Source organism: Triplophysa dalaica, chromosome 7, assembly GCF_015846415.1.
Source record: "Triplophysa dalaica isolate WHDGS20190420 chromosome 7, ASM1584641v1, whole genome shotgun sequence".
Classification (NCBI taxonomy): domain Eukaryota; kingdom Metazoa; phylum Chordata; class Actinopteri; order Cypriniformes; family Nemacheilidae; genus Triplophysa; species Triplophysa dalaica.
Window position 1 is genome coordinate 22,937,377 of NC_079548.1, and position 22,486 is coordinate 22,959,862.

At 38.8% G+C, this 22,486-nt stretch overlaps 3 protein-coding genes across 4 annotated transcripts; 2 read left to right on the forward strand and 1 right to left on the reverse strand.

Moving 5' to 3' along the window:
• The first annotated feature begins 999 nt into the window (after positions 1-999).
• Positions 1,000-5,524, forward strand: tubb4bl (tubulin, beta 4B class IVb-like). Its single transcript, XM_056752000.1, has 4 exons — positions 1,000-2,117; positions 3,027-3,135; positions 3,995-4,105; positions 4,181-5,524. The coding sequence occupies exons 1-4, from the start codon at positions 2,061-2,063 to the stop codon at positions 5,236-5,238; spliced, it is 1,335 nt and encodes a 444-aa protein (XP_056607978.1). The 5' UTR covers positions 1,000-2,060; the 3' UTR covers positions 5,239-5,524.
• Positions 5,525-5,548: 24 nt separating this feature from the next.
• crb3a (crumbs homolog 3a) lies at positions 5,549-12,352 on the reverse strand. 2 transcript variants are annotated; one of them, XM_056752002.1, is made up of 4 exons: positions 11,946-12,352; positions 11,259-11,458; positions 9,400-9,458; positions 5,549-6,717 (listed from the first exon to the last, which is right to left on the reverse strand). In XM_056752002.1, exons 2-4 carry the CDS (start codon positions 11,392-11,394, stop codon positions 6,508-6,510), a joined length of 405 nt encoding a protein of 134 aa, XP_056607980.1. In that variant the 5' UTR covers positions 11,395-11,458; positions 11,946-12,352; the 3' UTR covers positions 5,549-6,507. The 2 variants fall into 2 exon arrangements, with proteins under 2 accessions (XP_056607980.1, XP_056607979.1); XM_056752001.1 differs by having other exon boundaries at positions 11,858-12,348.
• A 1,686-nt stretch (positions 12,353-14,038) lies between these two features.
• On the forward strand, positions 14,039-18,436 carry asf1ba (anti-silencing function 1Ba histone chaperone). The gene is made up of 4 exons (XM_056751749.1): positions 14,039-14,487; positions 14,892-15,007; positions 15,313-15,489; positions 16,201-18,436. Exons 1-4 carry the CDS (start codon positions 14,379-14,381, stop codon positions 16,390-16,392), a joined length of 594 nt encoding a protein of 197 aa, XP_056607727.1. The 5' UTR covers positions 14,039-14,378; the 3' UTR covers positions 16,393-18,436.
• The last annotated feature ends 4,050 nt before the right edge of the window (positions 18,437-22,486 follow it).

A 22,486-nucleotide genomic window follows, 5' to 3' on the forward strand; every position in this document is an offset into this window, starting at 1 on the left:
ATTTTCTTAGTTTATTTGAGTAATGAGGAGATTTACATTTAAATTAAATTTATTAAAACTGGCTGGCTCTACTGCTGCATCTCTTTAGGCTCGACAGTGCTTGCGCAACTAAGCTAAATAAACAAGAAAAAAAGAAAGGAAAGTGGTAGATGATAGATTTAGTGTAATCTTAATATTCTAATACTTATTTGCTGTTGGAATTTTGTTGTGTAGTGAGGACATGTCAGGTCGCCACCTCCCTCTTTCATCTCCATCAAGAGTTTTAAGATGTCAAAAGATAGCATATATTTCTAGTTTTGCGTTCTGCAATTTATAGGTTTAATGATGAAATGTAAAAAAGGTGGGGGCGACAGAGTTTAAAAAGGGTTAAAACCCTTGAAGAAAAGTTTTTTCATAATGTTTTAAATCTTTTAATCTGAAGGTATATTTGAACCTTCGAAATTACTTTAGTAGATAAAATATAATTGTGCATACTGTTTCTTTCAGTAGAAATTTAACTTTCAAATGTTTGTTTGTTTTTGACCAAATAATTAAGAAACTACAGCCAAAGTAGATGGAAATTCCTCATATAGCCCTTCATCAGATAAGGGAAAACACAGCGAGATTATTTTAGACAAAGGGTGACTGTGAAGATCCCAGAATATAACAGTTTTAATTTTTCTGGATGTTTTTTGTCACAGTACTATTCCTTATGCTACAATTGTGTTATTTCATAATTTAATGAGTTTACTATCGTTTTAAATGTGAAAAAATATAAATAAAGAATAAGTGAGTAATGTCCTTATACAGTAGATAACATCTGTTTGGAATTAAATTTACCAAAAATATAAAAAATGACATACCAATTAGTTTATATTTAGTTAAAAACATTTATCCTACTTTAGGACATTTATTTATCTTTGTTTATCACTGTTAAGATAAACCAAACAAATGTCTTTCCCTTCACCGTAACGTATGTAAACAACAACTGTTTATTTTATTGGTAATTTATACTACTAAATGATTTAATTTAATAATCTCATAAAATCTGTTATCAGTTCATATTTGTTATTGTAGCTGTTGTGCTGCTGCAGATTCTACGTTGACCTGTAGCTGTCAGATTTCTGCATTCACAACAGTCTCTGCATGCTGTGTGTGTTGAATGTGTAACTATTATAAACTGACTTCTATTTTTCATTAAAATTCTCTTCTTCAGAATGAAAATATTATATTCATGACATTAGTCGTACACACACATGCTATCAGTAAACCAGAACACTGGTGGAGTAATTCTCCTCCCCTGCTAAATGTTTTCTGAAGGATTCAAATCATTAAATGGAATTAAGTGAATATGTGTTGTAAGATTTTTAGAATTTGAGTATAGGCCAACCAGATGTTTGTCATACAATGTTTTCCAAAAGACATGAATGTAGAGTCAAGGGTCAATGTCTATTTTTTACCAACATCATGTTGAATAGAATGCTTGGCACATCCATCATTCTTTTTTTATATCAACGTTATAGTATTATACGATCAATCATCTCCATTTCCCATAGCTATATTTTTCAGACATGTCTATAACAGTCATTGGTCCTCAGAGAGTCGCCTATCATCTCCATCCAAATCTCAGGCAGCATCCTATCCGCTGTCTCCACGAGCTCAAGGTCCTCCTTCTCTCCTCCGCTCTTGGTTACCATGGGGATGACGTCACCTTGCGCCACACGTTCAGCCCAGTAATGGTGGATTCACACGGTACGCGGCAGTCGCGCTGGTCCACTTTATTTTCACAGGGAAACATGCGGTAAGCAGCAAAACGCGGGCCGCTTCGTTGGCGGTGCGCAAGAGGTGCTCGTGCATCCAAAATCCTGCAACTTCCACGGGCACCGTTCTTTAAAGGCGACTATTACGCGGCAATTCCACCGCTCACCGTGTACCGTGTGAATGACCCATAACGGGGTTAAGAGGCGGGCGTTCATCTGCGAGGAGAGAGACGCTCTCGTAAAGAAAAAAAGCAGCTCAGCCCGTCAGTGTGCAGAAGACGACGACCCACGACTTCTCCATCCCCGCCATTACCAGACACCATGCGCGAGATTGTGCACCTGCAAGCCGGTCAGTGCGGCAACCAGATCGGAGCTAAGGTAAAAATGTTCACACACAGATAATTGAGAATTTTCATAAGCGACGGATGCTTATCTCAGTTGCATGCACAAAGCTGCGCTCCGAGGGTGGTGACTAATCCAGTCTTAAAGAATCTTCCAGAAATGAGTTGTAGATGAATCTGATTCATTCATTTTGTGCTTTTAAATCACTGTTTGGATTTTTAGCCGGTGCCTTGTGCGCAAAGATGTCCTTTCATTGGCTGTGGAATGAGCTCATCATCCATTGTGCGAGGGGGAATGAATGAACAAAACGGTCTCTTATTTCTACTCCCTCGTTCTCGAATTGTTACAGTCATGCATTTAATACAATTGTGCAGTAGACTAATATATCTGTAGGCTTGGATATCTTTATTGATGGTAATGATAATTTATTGGTTGGATATATAATCTTTTGAGAATGACCTACTTAACGTTGAATTAAGGTTTTGGGGTCAAGTATTTTCCTTTTGAATTTAACGTTTACTAGTTATATAATATACATAAGGTGTATTTATGGATATATGCATGCTTAACAGTATAGCTCACAGTCCTTTAATCAAAGTAATCAAACGCTAACCCTTTTAAAATAGCATCAAATTGTTGCACTGCTCGGTTTAAGGGAAAAACATAAAATATCATTTAGCCATAAGATTTTAACCATCAAATAAATGGCATTTGTTTTATTCGTGTGTACAAATATGTGTACATTGCATTATAAATTTCATCGATAATTTAATATTTTGCTCTTAAGTAAATAGTGAATAGTTGGTTTCCACAATCACATCTTTTTTACAGGAAAAAGATATTTGTGGTTTTATATGTAGATGTAGATATTGAAAATTAAGATGTAATTGTTGATTTCACTCCCTATCTGTGGCCTCCGCCCTGCTGTCTCTCCTCCCCTTTCAGTTCTGGGAGGTTATCAGTGATGAGCACGGCATTGATCCAACCGGAGCATATCATGGAGACAGCGACCTGCAGCTAGACAGGATCAGCGTTTACTACAACGAGGCCTCAGGTCATTTTTTCTTACTATTAATAGTTACACATTCAACATTTTCCGCATTCATACAACTTTGATTTTAAAGACAGGCGACAGCATAAATACAGAGGGGATCTTAAACATGTGATTCATTTCTCAAATAGAATAGATTTTAAATTTGGAAGTATGACATTTCAATTGAAGTGAAACGTTAAATTGGCTATACATTTTTGTCATTTGATGACATCCAGGATCCACATAAATACAAACCCTGAGAAACCAAAATCTGAACCCATCATGATTTGAGAATATTCAGAGGAGAACCTTGTTTGTCAACGGAAGCTATGAAATTTGACCTTCTGTACTATTTACTATACAATTCAACATTTCTTCAGAATTGTTTTTATTCTTGTCCGAAACAGCCCCCATATACCCTTATATAGTGCACCGTTTAAATGGGAACAGGCATTTTGTAGTGGTGTCCAAAATCATACTAGACATTATTCAGTGCACTCATTCAATCCCAATGACTCTCAAAGTGAAAAAACCCTGAAGGCTCAGGTGTAGGACAAAACAGACTCATACACACTGATATATAACAGCTCATCCACTGAACGACTTTCCACATCTCTGCAGAAGATGGTTCCCTTAACCACCAAATTCACTTAGTCCTTAAAGGTTGAAGTACATTAATGAAGTAATGTAAAGGGAATAATGAATGAGGGTATAGGGGCAACTTTGGACTTTGTATGGTTCCAGGTTTACAAAGATTTTTTAAATCAAGATTTTCCGAGTGGTCTCAGATGTTTAATCCCCACCGTATGTGCACTTGAAATAAGCAAATAATTCATTTTAAGGGTCTCCAATTAAAAAAAAAACCTGTCCCTTTGTGTAGGTGGGAAGTATGTTCCACGAGCCATCTTGGTCGATCTGGAGCCTGGCACCATGGATTCAGTTCGCTCTGGACCCTTTGGGCAGATCTTCAGGCCTGACAACTTTGTGTTCGGTAAGAAAATCAGTCATCATTATTTCACATTGGAATGCGAGTGCGGTCAGTAGCTCTATCATTGCATGTTTGCAGGTCAGAGCGGTGCTGGAAACAACTGGGCCAAAGGCCACTACACAGAAGGAGCAGAGCTGGTAGACTCTGTTCTAGATGTTGTTCGTAAGGAAGCCGAGAGCTGCGATTGCCTGCAGGGTTTCCAGCTTACTCACTCCCTGGGTGGAGGGACTGGATCCGGCATGGGTACCCTGCTTATCAGCAAGATCCGCGAAGAGTACCCAGACCGTATCATGAACACCTTCAGCGTGGTGCCCTCGCCCAAGGTGTCCGACACAGTGGTGGAGCCCTACAACGCCACCCTGTCCGTCCACCAGTTGGTGGAGAACACGGACGAGACCTACTGTATCGACAACGAGGCTCTCTACGACATCTGCTTCCGCACCCTCAAACTCACCACACCAACCTACGGCGACCTTAACCATCTTGTCTCCGCCACCATGAGCGGCGTGACCACCTGCCTCCGCTTCCCTGGCCAGCTCAACGCCGACCTCCGCAAACTGGCCGTCAACATGGTGCCCTTCCCCCGTCTCCACTTCTTCATGCCCGGCTTCGCTCCACTCACCAGCCGTGGCAGCCAGCAGTACCGCGCCCTCTCCGTGCCCGAGCTCACGCAGCAGATGTTCGACGCCAAGAACATGATGGCCGCCTGCGATCCACGACACGGGCGTTACCTGACAGTGGCCGCCGTGTTCCGCGGACGCATGTCCATGAAGGAGGTGGACGAGCAGATGCTCAACGTGCAGAATAAGAACAGCAGTTACTTCGTTGAGTGGATCCCCAACAACGTCAAGACCGCCGTGTGCGACATCCCGCCACGCGGGCTCAAAATGTCCGCCACCTTCATCGGCAACAGCACGGCCATCCAGGAGCTGTTCAAACGCATCTCTGAGCAGTTCACCGCCATGTTCCGCCGCAAAGCCTTCTTGCACTGGTACACCGGCGAGGGCATGGATGAGATGGAGTTCACCGAGGCCGAGAGCAACATGAATGACCTGGTGTCCGAGTACCAGCAGTACCAGGATGCCACCGCCGAAGAGGGCGAGTTTGAAGAAGAGGGCGAGGAAGAAGTCGCCTAAATCACAACCATTGCCACATCCACTTCACCCCTAACATTTCATTCTTCACATGACAAAAAACAATGCTCTCCAGAACAAACAAATGTGTTCTCCTTCTCAGTATCCGTTGAAAACAAGTGACATTTTAATGAACAGTGAACATTTTGACTTTTGTGTTTCTGAATGTTGTGAATTCACGCCCTCAAATCTTCCCCTCATCCAATGCAACTGAGTTTAAACTGTGAAGATTTGTGAACATTGTGACTTTGTCAATGCCAATCTGAATAAAGGCCGATTCTACATGAAACACGCTTTGCTCTTTTCTCTGTAGTAGGTTTGCATACATGTTTAATTTACACAATCATAATTTAAAACTTCCAATCTGGAAATTTTGTGCTTCATAAAGGAAATGTCAGAAATTCTTCACTAGAGAGCGCTGTTCCAGAAAACATGTCATTCAACAGGCGCGTTTCTTAGATAAAGCCTAGCATTGTTCTTGCCAAGCAATATCAAAACACTGCCTTAAGCAATACTGTCAAATGCTTTCTGACACACCTCTTTAACGTAGAAATCTCTGTTGCTTCGATCACATTTATGGAAAATTAACATTAGATTAATTATAAACAGTATATATGAATAAATATAATAGGTAAATCATGCCAATTAATCAATGCACCTTGAAATAATGTTGCTGAAGTCTACAGGTACTCGGGTAGACACCATGGTCCGGGGTTCAATGTATAGGAATATAATGCATTGAGCAAAAGCATCTGGCTATTGCATAGATGTTAATGCAGATAAGATCGTAAATATATCCTACAGCATATTTGAAGGAGGCAACACGTTCAATAAAATTATCAACATTTGTGTATGTATTGGCTAACAATCTAGAACAAGAATGAAATGTCATTGCTAGGATTCAGCACAAGCAGATCAGTCAACAAAAGCATTTTTCCTATTATCCAAATTCCATTTCCAAGATTTAAAGCCTAAAGGTCAATGCAATTCTATAATGAATAGCTCCAGCAGGTGTGGTCTTCTCTGAAACAGGTTCTTCGTTTAGTTTTTATGGTTCAACTTTAATATATTCACTGAGAAATGTGCTGTCTGTTGCAGGGTAAATATTGGAGTTCATATAAGTGGTCATACTCGCTCCGTTTCGTCATAACACAGGCTTAAATCTGTGCCCTGTGCTTTCAAACAAGGTGGTTAGTTCATCTGTTTCACCATTTTGAACAGTCCTATTATCATGTGCTTCAGGGTGAACCAGCAAAAATATGAGTTCATGTGTCAAATCAGTCTCTCCTCTTTAGGTAATTTGAGGGCGTCTGGTGTCGCTACACTGGGAACTCCTGTCTGCTCCTCTGTGCTGGGTCGATACGTCCCCTCCGTCTGACGCTTCTTCTTTACCACGCAGAACAGAAACAACAGCACCCCCACCAAAATTAACAGTGCTCCCACGACCACAATTGGTACTACAATAGCCACAATATCCGTGCCCTGGACAAAGAGAAAAGTTGATCTAGGTTAGATGTTTTCAGATAGCACACTGTAAACATGCTATTCATTTTATTTATTGAATAAACAAATACTGCATCAGTAAACAGGATATTTTAGAAACATTTGATATTAACTGTAACCATTTGTAATGTCAACTAAAGGAACGTCAAATTTATTTTAATACTTATTTTAATTAGATGTTCAATGTATTTTATTATTACGTATCACATGAAATTGAATGTTATGGCCAGTGTTGGGTGTAACCAGTTACTAAGTAATTAGTTACTGTAATTTAATTACCTTTCCCTTGAAAAAGTAAATTAAGGGATTACTCATATGTTTTCTGTAATTTAATTACAGTTACTTTTGATTTAATTAAACTAAATACTTTGTTAAATATATGCGTGTGCAATAGTGTAATTGACATCAAAATTCAAAGTCTTATTTTAAAATATGTGCTTTAATGTATAATTCTCACATTTGTAATACTTTGGTTAATAATATTATTTATTTGAATGAATGAAATAAGCAGTTTCATGTCTATCCTTGAATCACTTAACTAATAAAAGTTGATGTAGGATATAGAAAGTAATAAGTAATAAGTAACTAAATACTTTTTGGACAGAGTAATTTTGACAGTAATCTAATTACACTATTGAATATGTAATGAGTAACTAGTAATTAATTACTTTTTCAGAGTAACTTACCCAACACTGATTATGGTCCATAATGAAGGAAGACTTTGGGGTGGTTTCCTGGACAGGGCTTAAGCCCACACTCTTGATATTAAAGGTGCTTATAAGGTTCTTCACAGGGATGCCATAGAAGAACCTTTTTTGGTTCCACAGAGAACCATTCAATCAAAGCAGTGATTCTCAAGCGGGGTATGTGGACCCCTAGTGGTCTGTGGCGTCATTGCAGGGGGTCCATAGAACCCTTGATAAAAAAATTAGTAAGTATCTTGCTTTAAGGGTTTGAAATGAACACCCACCAGACGCAGATTAAATCAACCGAGTCGGCTTTTGCAGTCAAATGAATTGCCAAATTGACTGGTAACTTGTGTTCATTAATATGTTCATTCACTTTGCAGGGAGCTTCATGTAAACCAAGTCATATTTAATTTAGCCTACTGCGCAGCTTCTGGGCATTTCTGACTCAAACATGCCCGTCATGCGGCATCATTTAGAGCGGTCGGCAGCACCGTGAGAGAGAGTCGACTGCTCTTTTTTCTTTTGAATGCATTTGATGTTATATGCCAGGGTTCTGCGCACCGCCGCATAAAATCGAACAAGCCTATTTTCCATTTTCCTATTACCATATTCATGAGCTCTTAGCAATAAACAGTAATAGTATCAGTTTCACAAGCAGATCCATCAGAACTCAAAAGTGTAACGCAGGCCTTCTAGTCAAGTGTGCATGTGCAAACAGAAATCTTTGAGAGGTGGGACAGGTGGGACATGTCCAGGCACAAACACGCGTAAACCAGCGAAGAAGTGACATTTTCAGTCATAAATACACATATAAACTCTTTTTAGTGTATTGCACCACAACAGCCAAGTGAACGTGTTATTACAGAAACAATTTATGAAAAGTGTTCATTGTTTTTGTCACCACCACTTTTCAAAACAAATTACGCCACTGAAGGAATGAGTCAGGTCAAGTCCACGTCAGGGCAAGTTGGGCAACTCACAGGTATCGCACACCAGAGTTCAAAGTTCACTCCTGATAGAAGTTAAAAAAACTAATTTATTGAACAATGGATAGTCTTTATATCACGGTTGTAAAGCTGTTTTTCTTGTTTTTAATCATTTTCTAAACCTTAGAAACATTATAACGGTATCTGATCAGTAATGGTTGGTGTGAGTCCTTGCTGTTGTAATTTAAAGTTAGTCTTACATACATTGACTTAACAAATCTAAATTTTTTGTCTTGACTTATCTTTTAATTTTCCTAATTTAGTGGAACTATGATGTTGTGTTAGGGAAAGAAAATGGGATGGGGTGTGAGCGCGGGGGTCAAGGGTCCATGAGGATGGTTTGAGATATGATGGGGTCCAGTACTCCAAAAAGGTTGAGAACCACTGCTTTAAAGAACCATCTCTTTCTTACTTTTTTATAACCCGAAAGCACTGTTTTTCGCAACAAAGAACCTTTTGTGAAACGTTAAAGGTTCTTTATGGAACCAAAAAGTTTGTCTATGGCATCGGAGAACCTTTTGAAGCACTCACCTTAAAATATGTCAGTGCAATTGCTGTTACTTAAGGTGCACAGCGATATTTTTTGTATGTTTTTGGAAACAACTTAAATATTCTAATGTAACTAAGCCATAGTCCTGTTTTAAAATAATCCCTGTCTGGGAAACCACCCCTTTATATTCCAGAACACTTTAATTTACACTAAAGTCTTCGAGATTGGAGCCGTGTTAACTACTTTACCGCCTGTTGAATCATACCATGAGAAATCACACTTATATCATGAAAAACTTACACATAGTTAATGAGAAATTATTATAATATGTTTTGTTGCAAGCTTCTTTTGAACAAAAAAGTTTAATAATTCATATAAAATGTTGACCAACAGCAGGTCACATAACAGAAATAAAACCGTGATGATAGACAGTTGATCTCTTCAAACAAATAAAAACCAAAAGAAATGTTGACACATTAAGGAAAACTTCACTTACTGAGCTGGGTGTTGTAATGTTGCCAGTTGTAGTGTTACTCGGCATTGTGGTATCCACGGCTGCAAATTAAAAACATGTTGAGATGAAAATCTGCTCATTCTGACCAGAGTCATTCATTCTGGGTTTCATTCGACTTTCTTTCTTCCGCAGAACATAAAAGAAGATATTTTGAAGAATGTTGTTAACTGGACACCATTCACGTGCACTGGTTGTGTGCCCATACAATAGAGGTGCATGGATTCCTTCATCTATTTAAATAGGAACTTCAGTTTCCTCTATTGTCCATTGTTGTTTGACAATTAGCATGTCTCTGTTTCTGTCTGTGTAATTCACACTTTAAAAGCTCATATTAAAGGTTCATGAGATAAAATATCTTAGTCTGGAATGTACGAAGTAAACAGAGAAAACTGGAGAAATTCTCGGAAATGGGTGGAGAAATATAGCACTGACTGATCATTACTTAACAGAGATGTCTGCTAGCTTTGAGCGCTATATGCTTGTTGACAAATGAACCTTTTAGCAGATATACACATTTAAACTATACAATCTATCTTTTCTAGGAAAACAGACTAAAATAATGATGACTCATCTTGTATGCGTGGGTTTGCAAATGTTTCTGTAGAACGAGGATGGCCCTCCAGCCAATTCCACCTGCCTCTGACTATATAACAAAAGCTTGTGCTTTGTTGGCCTCTGGTGTTAACTCAAACATATTGGCTATTTAAACAAAATGTATGAAAATAAAATGTGATTAAGTTCCTTATTTCACATGAACAGAAAAATGTTCAGGTAAGACTCTGAGGGGCTTTTTTATGCATTAAAATGTGTTAAGAGAAATTATCAAATGTATATATATTATCATATAAATATGTATAATTATAAAATTATAAATATATAAAATGTGACCCTACAAATAAGTGGGTCTGAAAAATGAAAGAAGGAAAGCATTTTTTTTCCTATTTTAGAGTCGCAAAACATAATGCATGATTTAAAGGTTTCATGAGCAGCACCAAGTAAAAATAAAAATTCCCAATAAAATCTTATACCAGTTTTGGCGGCTTGGGTAAAAGTTGTATTCGTACTCGTAAAATTCGTAAAATTCGTACTCGTGATCCCTGCACTTTGGCATCCCCGAGTACACATAGTGTTGAAAGAGTAAAATCACACGCAAGCGTACAGTCTGTTTACTACTGACTTGAGCTCGCCACTAGCCTGAATATCACACTTTCAAAGGCCGGAGTAAAAGTAATGTTTAAACCTATCACAAGTTATCACAAGCTATAGCGCTTAGAGATGAAAAAGCAAAAATGTTAATCATTACATGAGTAAATAATCCCTCAAGGGCACAAGAGGAGAGAGATAGCCTTACTTTAAAGGAAAACCAAACTTGTTGGAGGACTCACAATGAAATATAAAAATATGAATGTGTTAACACCACAGAAATCACATGTAACACTAATCACAGACATATAAGCTAATTTCCACAAGATCCCTCACGTGCTAATACTTTCATGAATACAGAGCTTTTGAGCTTGGCATACAATAAGATCTTGTAAGATCATTTAAATCATTCAGACCTCCTCCATCATAAATAATTTGGCTTTTTCATGAACTGGGTGTTATAATATTTCCAGCTTCCCACAATACTCGCAATGTTCCTGCCGCAAACCAACATGCTTGAGCTTGTCTGAAGTGTTTTTAAGATTAGAGGCGTGTTACCCAGCCTGTGTTGTGCGTCCATGATTAATCTGATTTAACTACCATGAGCTATCTGAATGCTGTGAATAATCAGGATGTTCTCCGTTCGAACAGAAAGTTTAGTTTCAGTCATGGCTGTAGAGGTGGAGCGAATGACTCACCCTGGATCAATGCATTCCTTGGAAACAGCAGCAGAAAACTGGCTGCCAATAACCCGAACTGCAGTATCATCTCTGAGAAGTCAATCTGTACCCCTACCCTCAACCAGAAGGGGCTGATGTTCTGGGTAGGGTGCATCACGGGTCAATAAATCATGTCCGAGATCAAAAGCATAAAAATAGTCTTATCCGTCTCTGGCGAGCTGCAAAAGAAGAGTAGAAACTTCTGTTAAAATCTGAAGTTGATTTTAAAATGAGATCATTCCTAGTGCTTACAATATAAAAGAGTGACGATAAAGAAAAAGAGATTGTGCTTTTACTAGGCTAATAAATAACATGGTTGAGTAGCTTACTTAAAGTCACTGAAACTACAAAAAAAAACATGAATATATAATGTATTCAAATATAAGATTTATAAACAGTACATGTCAGAAAAGTGCGCTTTGTGTATTGTTAATCTTAAATAACAGAGCTTCAGAAAGACTAATTGTCTTCAGTAACAGAAAACACCCTTCAACTATCCCGTTGAATAAACGCACACTCCTTCCACCTGTTGTTAAGAAAACATACGATACTCAAAAACATCTAGAAACAGTTCATACCTCTATTCAGATATTATCAAAGCAGTTTTTCTGAATGCTTGTAAGATATAGATCCAATATATTTGGTCACAGGTCGCTTCCGGCTCACCTCACCGGTGCAGTCAGGATCTGAACCGAAACCGTCGCACTCCAGTTTCTCATTAATACTCCACATAGTTCAAAACATTTTTCTTCAAGATACAACTTTTCTTCCAAAGGTAGTCCTGTGCGTATGGTATTACGGGTGTGTTGAGTGGTCGCTAGAGCTGTTTTCTTCCTAAATTCTCGTCGTTGATCACATGGTTCAGTGTCGTGTTACAATACCTGAGTCCAGCGCTACCTGTGGCAGAGACAGACTCACTATTGTGCACAAACATCCACCTGCGCACTGAAGCGATGAGATGCGCTGCTGACTCATTTCCTCTCTGCGATCAGCTCTCTGCGATCAATTCAATTACGTGTCTCAATGTTAAAATCACACTCTTTTAACTATTGGAATAGGTTTTGAATATTATAGTTAGCGTCTGTATCTGACTATTTTCATGCTTTAAATTAGTGAAATTGATTTATAAATCTTTATAGACTTTTATCAATATGTAACATATTCTTTCTCTCTCTCTCTCTCTCTCTCTCTCTCTCTCTCTCTCTCTCTCTCTTTCTTTGTCAATCTTACATATTTTGTTATCAGTAACTTTTAAATGTTTTTAATGTTAATGTTCTGTTACAAGTGTTGCGACCTCGTGTGGCGGTAGATGGACCTTTGATCTAGAAGAAGTGAAGAAATTCTTGAAATACCTCAAATCCGGTAATCCCTTCCATCTCGAAAACTATTAACCACTGAGTGACTGATGGTCTACTGACGACACACAAAGAAAACGAATAAATCAATGGAATAATTGACTGAGATGTAGACACTTTCCTCTCGTTGACGTTATCAGACTGCTTTCAGGCCCTTTTGTGTGCCACTACACGAAAAAACTTGACTGTGTGGCCATATCTTATAATATAATTCCCAATACATAAAAGGCCCAATAAATATGATGCCCAATACTTAAAATAATCAATAATGAAGACCTATTGGTGTTCAAACTTATTAGTCAAAAACTTTACTCTGTCCTTATATATTTTTTTTAATTGGTTGAAGTTTCAGATATACTACTGTTATCCCACCATACAGAATTGTGAAATAATAGACTGTTTATATACACATATAGTATACTGTAAATGGATATGGACAACATCTTGAGGAAGTGGCAAATTTCAGCATTTCTTGTTGATAGTGAGCTAAATCATCTTGTCTCAAACATATACTTTTCATTGCCTCTCTAATAAAGAACGTCTATTAAAGAGATGCAATTTGATGAGATAATTAGACCCAAACATTTTGCATTTCTGATATTATTAAAATAATCCCCTTTTTGTGCACATAATTTCAGTTTAAATAGATTATTCCATGAAAATCTGGGAATTTGTTTTTCACAGGAATATAAAATCAAGAGCAACTTTGATTTCAAATGTATCGATTTTTTCTTCTTTCTAACAAGCTGTGTTGCCTGTTCTAAAAACCTTTGGTAGCTGAACACAAGTTTCAAACGATATAGGCTACTATTAAAATGAAATATGTGTAGTTCTAAACCTGCCATCAGGGTCATATACTGGCATTGTACATACAAACCCTTACATAAAAAAACACGATTACCGATATTGTGTTGGTTCTACACTTATGATGACACACTCTCACTGTAATCCATACACTCAGTTTTTTTATTGTGATTTGTTGGCCACCGTAGAGAAAACGAAATAAACAAAAATAAATATGATTTGACCGATAGCATTATTTGTTCATTAAAAACATTTAAATAAATGTGATTGTGATGATACCGTTACTAATGGCAAGCAGCTTGGAAAACAGCTTCTGCTAAACGCAAACATTCAAAATGATGTGACTAAATAAAAGAAATCGCAAGATAAACTTTAACAACAAAGGCCCCATAGTGAGAACAATAATCTTAAACGCTTGTATTTGTCTCATAAATATTTAATATTTTAATCCTGCTGCTGACCTCTGAACTTTAGCCATGAAGACAGGAACGGGATTCACCCGTTTGACCGCTGTCACTCTTGTCCAATCAACGTTCCCCAAATCCGGGACTTTTCGTTTCTTGGCCAATCAGCGTGCAGACCAATCCGCTGCGTCTGACGCATTACTGCAGCTGTCTGAATGCTCTGGCGGGAGACATCACAGGTTGTATTGTCTGTCGGTTGTGCCAAATGACCTCTCTTTAACATCTTTATGTTATTGTAGATCCTTTCTTTTAATTTGGGAGTAATCCCCTGCTTTAACAGTATAGTGCACGTTATTGGACTTTTACAACAGAATTGCTGGAAGCTAACAGAAGGCAGTGAAATCGAGTCGTTACGTGTTATTTTTATTTAAAACGTCAGTTGGGTATTTGGGTTCCCTTCTATATTCATCGGTCTTCCATTTTTGGTGGTTTAATTTCAGCATTTACGTTGCTTGATAGTATAGTATAGTAGAGATATGGCAAAAGTGCAAGTGCTAAATGTAGCTGTCCTGGACAACCCAAGTCCATTTGGAAACCCGTTTCAGTTTGAAATAACGTTTGAGTGCATGGAGGATCTTCCTGAGGGTGAGTGTTAAAGGTCACTATTGAATAATGTTGAGTAAATGATGCTGTTCTCAGTGTTCTTTATTTGCTAGCATGCAAGCTAGCTAACTCCGCCAGGTGACGTCAGAATGGCGGGTAATTGAAGCGTGCGGGAAAGCTGCTCTGCATTGTTTATAGAAGATGCATTACTGTAAATTAAATGACAACCATTTGCACTTGTAAATAACATCCAGTGTCACAAGCTGAGTGCATCACAAGAAAAAATATTGTAAAATAAAAAACATTGATGCTGCATGTAAATCCTCAAATAAAGAGTTTATAGTTGAATTCAGTATATATTTGCTTTGGTTCATTCATATTGTTACGACGTATTGATATGTGTAGTAGAAAACGCCTAAATCTGTCCTTATGATCGTTTGTCATAGACCTCGAATGGAAGATTATTTACGTGGGATCGGCAGAAAGTGAGGAACATGATCAAACTCTTGATTCTGTTCTTGTTGGCCCAGTACCTGCTGGTCGACACATGTTTGTGTTTCAGGTGAGTTGTTGACAGTGACTCAGATAAAACTGCTATTGGACATTCATGTATTATTTTAATAACCTTTTTTTTGATCAAAACCACAGCAGACTATTCAGAAGCTGTTCGTGTAACAATATAAATTATTATTCGATTAAAAAACTAAGGCTTCTGATGTTATCAATTCCAGTAATGTAATTTTGTATTGAATTTACAGATTGTTTCAGATAATTAGTCCAATGGTTAAACCCAGAAAGAGTCATATAAGGAGCACCTTGCTTTGTTTAAAGTTTTTGTCATTTTAATTTTTGTTATTTATCCAACAGGCGGAAGCTCCAAACTCTGCTCTAATACCTGAAAGTGATGCTGTGGGTGTTACGGTTGTTCTAATCACATGCACATACAGAGGACAGGAGTTCATACGCATTGGCTACTATGTTAACAATGAATATACAGATGCTGAGCTTCGTGAGAACCCTCCCCTGAAGCCTAACTATGGACAGGTAATTGATCAATTCCTTAATACCCTAGGGAGTACAAATGTTGTGTCTTGTAGTCCATGAAAAAAAAAAAATGAGTAGTTCACCATAAAATTCTGTCAAAATGTACACGCCATCATGTCATTTCAAAGCTGTAGACTTTCTTTCTTCTGCAGAACACAAAAGAAGATATTTAGAAAAATGTTGGTAACAGAACAGCATAACCCCCCCAAACCAAGTGAATGAGGGGGCTGTTAACAACATTCTTCAAAATATCTTCTTTCTGTTTGCGGAAAAAATAATGTATACAGCAGGGTTCCTCAAATCTTACACTGCAGAGTTTAGCACCAACCCTGATCAAACTTGCATACCTGTGATTTTCTAGTGATACTGAACAACTTGATCAGCTTGCTCAGGTGTGTTTGATCAGGGCTGGAGCTAAACTCTGCAGTGCTCCGGACCTCCAGGGTAAGAGTTGAGGAACCCTGTCATACAGGTTTGAAATGACAAGAGCGTGAGTAAATGATGACAGAATTTTCATTTTGAAAGTGAACTACTTTAAGCCCTTAACAGATGTGTACATGTAAAATAACCATAAAGCGCTTTTTACTTCAATAGGAAAAGTACACATTCGAAGTAAAACTACACTCAGGAAAGTTCAAGAGATGTTTATTGAAAATTTCACATTCAAAACACAAAACATTCACAAGCATTTATTTTTCTTTTGTTTCATAGCTCCAGAGAAACATCCTGGCTTCAAACCCACGTGTAACCAGATTTCACATAAACTGGGAAGGATGTGCAGAGAAAATGGAGGATTCAGAGAATGTGGATCCCACACCTAACGTCATGCTGCCCCCATCCTGCACCCCGGGTAAAGCACCTCCACTCGGCCTGGTGCCAGACAACTCCATGGACTGTTTGTAGTGACGCAAGCTCTTGTGATTAATCCTGCCATCTCAAGGCTCATCCATGAGCTCGGGTCAATCTGGACAGTGTGGAGAAGAGGCGGGTTACTCGAATACATCAATTATTGGAAAAAAAGGTTATTCCTAATTTTGTCACACCTATCGAAAACAAATGAGTGGTGTGGGCAGTATGGCAGATCTAATGTCTGGCATACAATGTAAATATTTGCTTTTCAGTTAAGAACATGAATGGAGTGAGAGCTGGCGAGTCAAGTCACTAACACATGATTTAAGTATTAGGATGCGCTTCATCTAATGCCGCAGCTCTCGCGACACATCAACCTTTTGATCCAAAACCAATCTATTCTCAAACCTAAAGGGAATGGAAGATCAGCTCAGTATTCAAGATGTCAAATGTGTAATTGACCAAACAGCAATACAGGTTTAAACTACAAATGGTTGCATCTTCTCTGGACATTATTTTTGTATGTGGGACTGTATTATATTGTATATATATATGTATGTCTCTTTGTATGCCAGTTCACATTGAAATAAATGTTTTGTTACATAATAATGCTCATTGAAGTTGTGCTATTATTTGAGAGGTAAATCTGTGATCTGCAGAGTGGATGCAGCTGTGCAGTCTTTTCATTCATAAAACTGTTGTGATGCATTATGCAGGAGTTCACCCCCTGCACCATGTTTGGAGTGATAGAAGCCGCTTGCTTGTTGTTGCTTAGCAACGCGGACTGTTGCTGCATCTGTGACAAGACCTCAAAGCAACTGCCGCTTTCTTGCTTCATTTGATCGTCCGTCAATAAATCGGTGCTTAATTTGAGCATCTTCGTATGCCTTTCTCGCCTCTTTATTTTATTGCAAAATGGAGTTGCTGAACAAAGCATGCAACATGCTCAAACGTTTGCGTGTTTCCTGCAAGATACATCTGTTGCGATGCGAATGAAGCACTTCACCCAACTCCGTTGTCAAGCGCAATACATATACATACGCATATGACCCCAGTGTGGTTGTTTAGCAGAAGACCGATCTCGTTTTAATATTCCACAGGCGTAGGGTGTCCGCGTGCCTCAAATTCTGACCAACTTTCTAAAAATAGACCGTCTTGACGTCATACAGCCTATCACGGATTAGTCTAGCGGGAGGGGCGAACGGCGCGGCCATTTCGCTAACAAACAGGCCACCGCGGATCATCAAAGGATTATGAATGAAACCGATTCTGTATTGCGAAACCAAAATATCGTAGCCGCTCACACGAACACGAAGAGAACACAGAAACGTCTTGTGTTAATGAATTGAAAATACATGACGTTATTTGTCAGATTCCGAGGGTGGGATAAAATTTCAGTGACAGATATCGCTTATCCAATCGCCGCTAACCGTGCGCTGGATTTCTGACCGCTCGTCCAATCGGCGTCCATCATTGATAGAGCGTCACGATCTTGGCGACCAATAGAAATCGCACGGGGGCGGTTACTGTTGAAGCAGGAGTTCCCTCTAGCTGTGGTTAGAGGATTAATGGAGGGGTCTGACTGTCGAATTATGCGAACTACATAGTGTACAAGATCGATTCGCTTCATCAACGTAAACAAGTATACGATCACGGTGCCGATAAGGTACGGAAACGCATCCGTCCTGCGACAAGAATCGCGCACGGACGGTAAAAATAAGGGCTTGTGTCGCTCGAGAGGAAAGCAGAGGGCCTCGCAGAGGGTTAGCAAAGCGAGGAAGAGAAGAAGGATACGGGTGCTTGGTGCTGTTTCAACGGTTTGGACCCGACCCAGCAGAGCTGAGAGACATTACCGAACCACGAGCATAGAAATCAAACTACTACAGTTAGCTAGCTAGCGCTCGCTAGCTAGCTAACCAACCAACTAACCAGCTACTATCCACCTCCAGTATTTAGATCGGTGATCTGACAGCATACGGCTATCCAGCGAGTTATGAGTAGAGATAGCTAGTGCAGCAGCATCAGAAATCGTATGATCGGTAAGGGGACGAGGTCTGAAGACAGTTGACACGCAGTAAAGTCGATTTAAAGGATCTGGCCTGCAATCATGGGCAACGCGCCCACCGCCAAGAACAAGGGCAATGAGATGGAGAGCGGTAAGTGTTATTCGTGTTTAACTGAGTCAGACGCAGAGGCTGTGTTTCTAAACTTGGTGAGCTGCCTATCTAGACAGCGGTTTTGGGGCTTGGATGCCAACGGTCGGTGTCGATACGCTGTCTAGGTAAGCAAGGTTTTGAGACACGATCTCATTGAATGTATGACTGACATGATATGAGTTTTGGTATGTGAGGGCTCTCAAATGGTTTTCTCGTTAAGGCCTTATGCTATCAGTTGTACTGGGTGTTGTTAGATATCGCAGTTGAATGTAAACGTCAAACCGTGGTTGTCCTTGATTGTGACACTGGGAATGAATCTGGAAAATTACACAAATGTTTTCTTCCTAATGCTAGGAGGTACATGTCTTGTGGAAAATAAGTCATGATCATTTCATTAATCAAACTTGGACTGCCTCATTTTGGGTCTATAGTATTTTTAGGTACATAATTATTATAGTCCCCCAGAAGTCACAAGGATTACTACATTGAAGACAGTTGACCAAATGTTAAATATATATATTTTAAATAAAAGGCATTCTTTGTGGATGATTCTGGAAGTGTTTTCAAGGATTCTGCCAAATAAACACTTAAAATAGTCTGAAAGATTTGATGTTGGACAAGTCAAGGCCATTTTAGGACTTATTTCTTGGTGGTGGTGCTTGGCAAATCTGTTTATGTTTTTTGTAAACGTTTCCATGTTAAAACAAGATAAAGTATTGGCCTTAAGCTTCTCTTAAAGGAATAGTTCACCCACATGCCTCGCCAATATGGCAATCCCCATGGCAAATTATTTTCTCGTAGAAGGATGTTTTTGTTTAGTTTAGTTTCTTCATTCACTGAACTGGATTATTATTTTACTGTATTCTAGTTCTTCTCAACAGGCCTGAAATATGTGTCAAAAGTTATTTGCTTTCTGACAACAACCAAATTTTGATTGTGACCTCGCATGTGCCATAATAGTCTCACCATGGCTAGATACTAGCGACGCCAAGTATCATTGGTTCTCGTGTGTCATGTGACAGATCAGGGTAAATCAAGTATTCAATTTGTGGAGATGCACATGAGACTTCTGTCTTTCAAGTTTTTGATACAGCTTTTTTTTTTTTTAAATATACAGTTGATACTTTTGTTGGTGCTTTATGGAGATTGTTTGCTTTCCTTGAATGGAGAACCGCTTAATTCTGCAATTTCCTTTTTATGTTTAAAATGCATATTAAAAGAGATTTTCATGTTAAACCTGCAATCCATAACTTTTACCTCCATATCGCCATTTCTGTTTGAAACCCTAAACAGCATTTTTTTCTTCTCTACATTCTCATCTTTACATCAAAATGTAATTTTCCGATGAAAACGCACCCACGGCTCAGATTGTAAATAATTATTATTAACGTACTGTTGTGATTTAAGATGGGGTTGGGAGAAAGTTTTCACCATTTTTATTAATGCCCCCCACAAAAGTAATGCATTGCAGCTTTAAAGTCCCCGAGAACTGAAAGTTGCGATCGTTTTTACATCCGTATTTTGGCGCATTTCCGAGTGAAATAGACTTTCTAATGTGAAAAATAGTTGGCTTGGCTCTCGTCTTTCTCTGCTGTTTGATTGGATGTATAAAAACAGCCGTTGCATTTTTAAATAGAACTGGCAGCAGACTGACATTTAAGATGGAAAGTCATTACAGGAAGGAAGTGCATTTTCAGAATTAACTAAAGATTAAGAGGGTACACTAATTTTTAAAAGAGAATGAAGCACATTGATTAACTATTTACAAAAAATGCTGCAGTATTTCATGAAAAAATAGGCATTGTCATTTTTTATTTCACTGGGACTTTAAAATCCGATGTCCCCATACACTGTATAAAAAAGTGATTTCTGGTTTATATCTCTGCTGAAAGCTGTTTGGTTTTATGCTAACATCAAGACTAGCATGCAGCACGACAGAACATTAGTCAATTGTTTGGTTTCTATTTCAGCAGTGATGTGCTTTTGCAGCCATACCCAAAGTAAAACGTCATTGGACCAAAATCCAACTTCAAACTATTAACTGTGACTGTGTTGTCACACAGCAGTTTTGCATTCATTGTGGATGGAAGCATGCTAATCATGCAAAGAATATTTTGCTTAATGTTTACCTTAACCTTCAAAATTGTTGTGTCTAACGTTTATTGGTCTCACAGGAAACAACAGGAACTGTGAGAGCTATATCTCACATGGCATTTGTTTGTCTCAGTGGTTCATTGAGCAATTGAAACGGTGAACCATCGTTAAAGGAAAAGTTCATCTCAAAATCAAAATTGTGTTATTTTTTACTTGCCTACATGACGTTCAACATGTTTTAAGACCTCCCGCCATATTCAGAGCACAAATAAATATATTTTTGGTGCCATCCGAGAGATTCACAGGCCTCATCATAGACATCATGGTTATAGTTGTTCTCAAGGGCTGTAATAATGCTTAAGACATCGTTAAATTGGTCCATCAGCTCAAAGTGGCTCAATTTTTATTTTTTGGAAGCGAGGACAATACTTTATGTGCGAAAAGCTAAGCAAAATAACAACTTTAATCTTATATTCTCCTCTTTCTTGTCAGTCTATGGTGCGCGTTCACGAGAGCACTTCGACACGTTCGGTGGGGGAAGACGTCGGCTTTCTGACTGACCCGGAAGCGCAACTCCGTGTATATAAGCTGATCTTCGCAAAATGTCAGATGATTTCGATCTTGAGGAAGACTTTCACTTTTTTGCCCCCGACCGTACAATCCGAATGCGCATGCGTCAAAGTGCTCTCTTGAATGCATACTATAGACTGTCACTGATGTCTTTAGTACTTCTCTGGACATTGACAACAACTATAACCATGATGTCTATGAGGAGGCCTGTAAATCTCTCGGATGTCACCTTAATATGTTTATTCGTCTTAAAACATGTTGAACATCATGTGGGTGAGTAAAAAATAACACAATTTTGAATTTGAGATGAACTTTTCCTTTAATCTATATCAAGGTCACTGACATCTTATAGGTTCTTTTCTCTTCTACCAGTTTATTCCATCCCTCGATAAATCGCCTTTATCTCACAGTGAGACCTGATGTCCTTATCCATTATAACCTTATAGTGTGATGGTGAGTGCTTATCATAATGGAAGCATGCTTCAGGAACGGATGAGAAAAGGGGGCCCTAATTCAGCAGTCGCAGTGGGTTTCATGAGAAAGGAATCTCTGACCCCATGGGTCAAACCGGCAAGCTGGGGACTAGTCGTATTTATGATGGGGATGTGAGTCAAGAGGACCAGAAACATAAACACACTCTTGCAATAAGTCTTTAGAGAACACTTGGGAACCGAGTTGGTAAAGTATTGGAGGCGGGATCATATGATGCAGCCTGTGTGATCCAGCCTGGAGTGTTGACGCTGAGCGGTCTCTTGAACATCATGTGATGGCAGCTGTTATGAACAAAACCACTTTGTATGTGGCCTCCTGTGTGCATTTTAAGGCAAAGATATCTTCAACTTCTTTTCACCTTTGAAAGTTTTCTTTGTCTTTCATATCCACCCATGTTTGTGCATTACAGTGATTGTACCACGGGACTATTCGGTGTAATGCACTGAAGGAAGAAATGGAAGGGAAGAAATGAAATATGTGTTCTTATGGCTATAACAATGTAGATAAACTTACTGGTCATCAATCCAATATCTTTCCAGTATATCTGCCAGACTTTTTGTGCACAGCTTCATCCGAAGTCACGAACCTGGCCTCTTTCAAGCCTGTCCTGTGTCAGGCGTAGCTGGTGTCAGTAAAACAGATATGTGTGAAATGAATCTCAGTGGCATGCTGCTGCTAGAATCTATGTGTGAAGAGTGGAATTCTATTTGCATTCGACTGCATGCCATTTGAATACCCCTGATACATTCAGTAGCAAAAATGGAGAGCTGTTTTTTTTCTTGGCCGTGGGTTTTATTGCTCCCTCCTCTGGTGGGTTAGGGGGACTTCGTTCATGT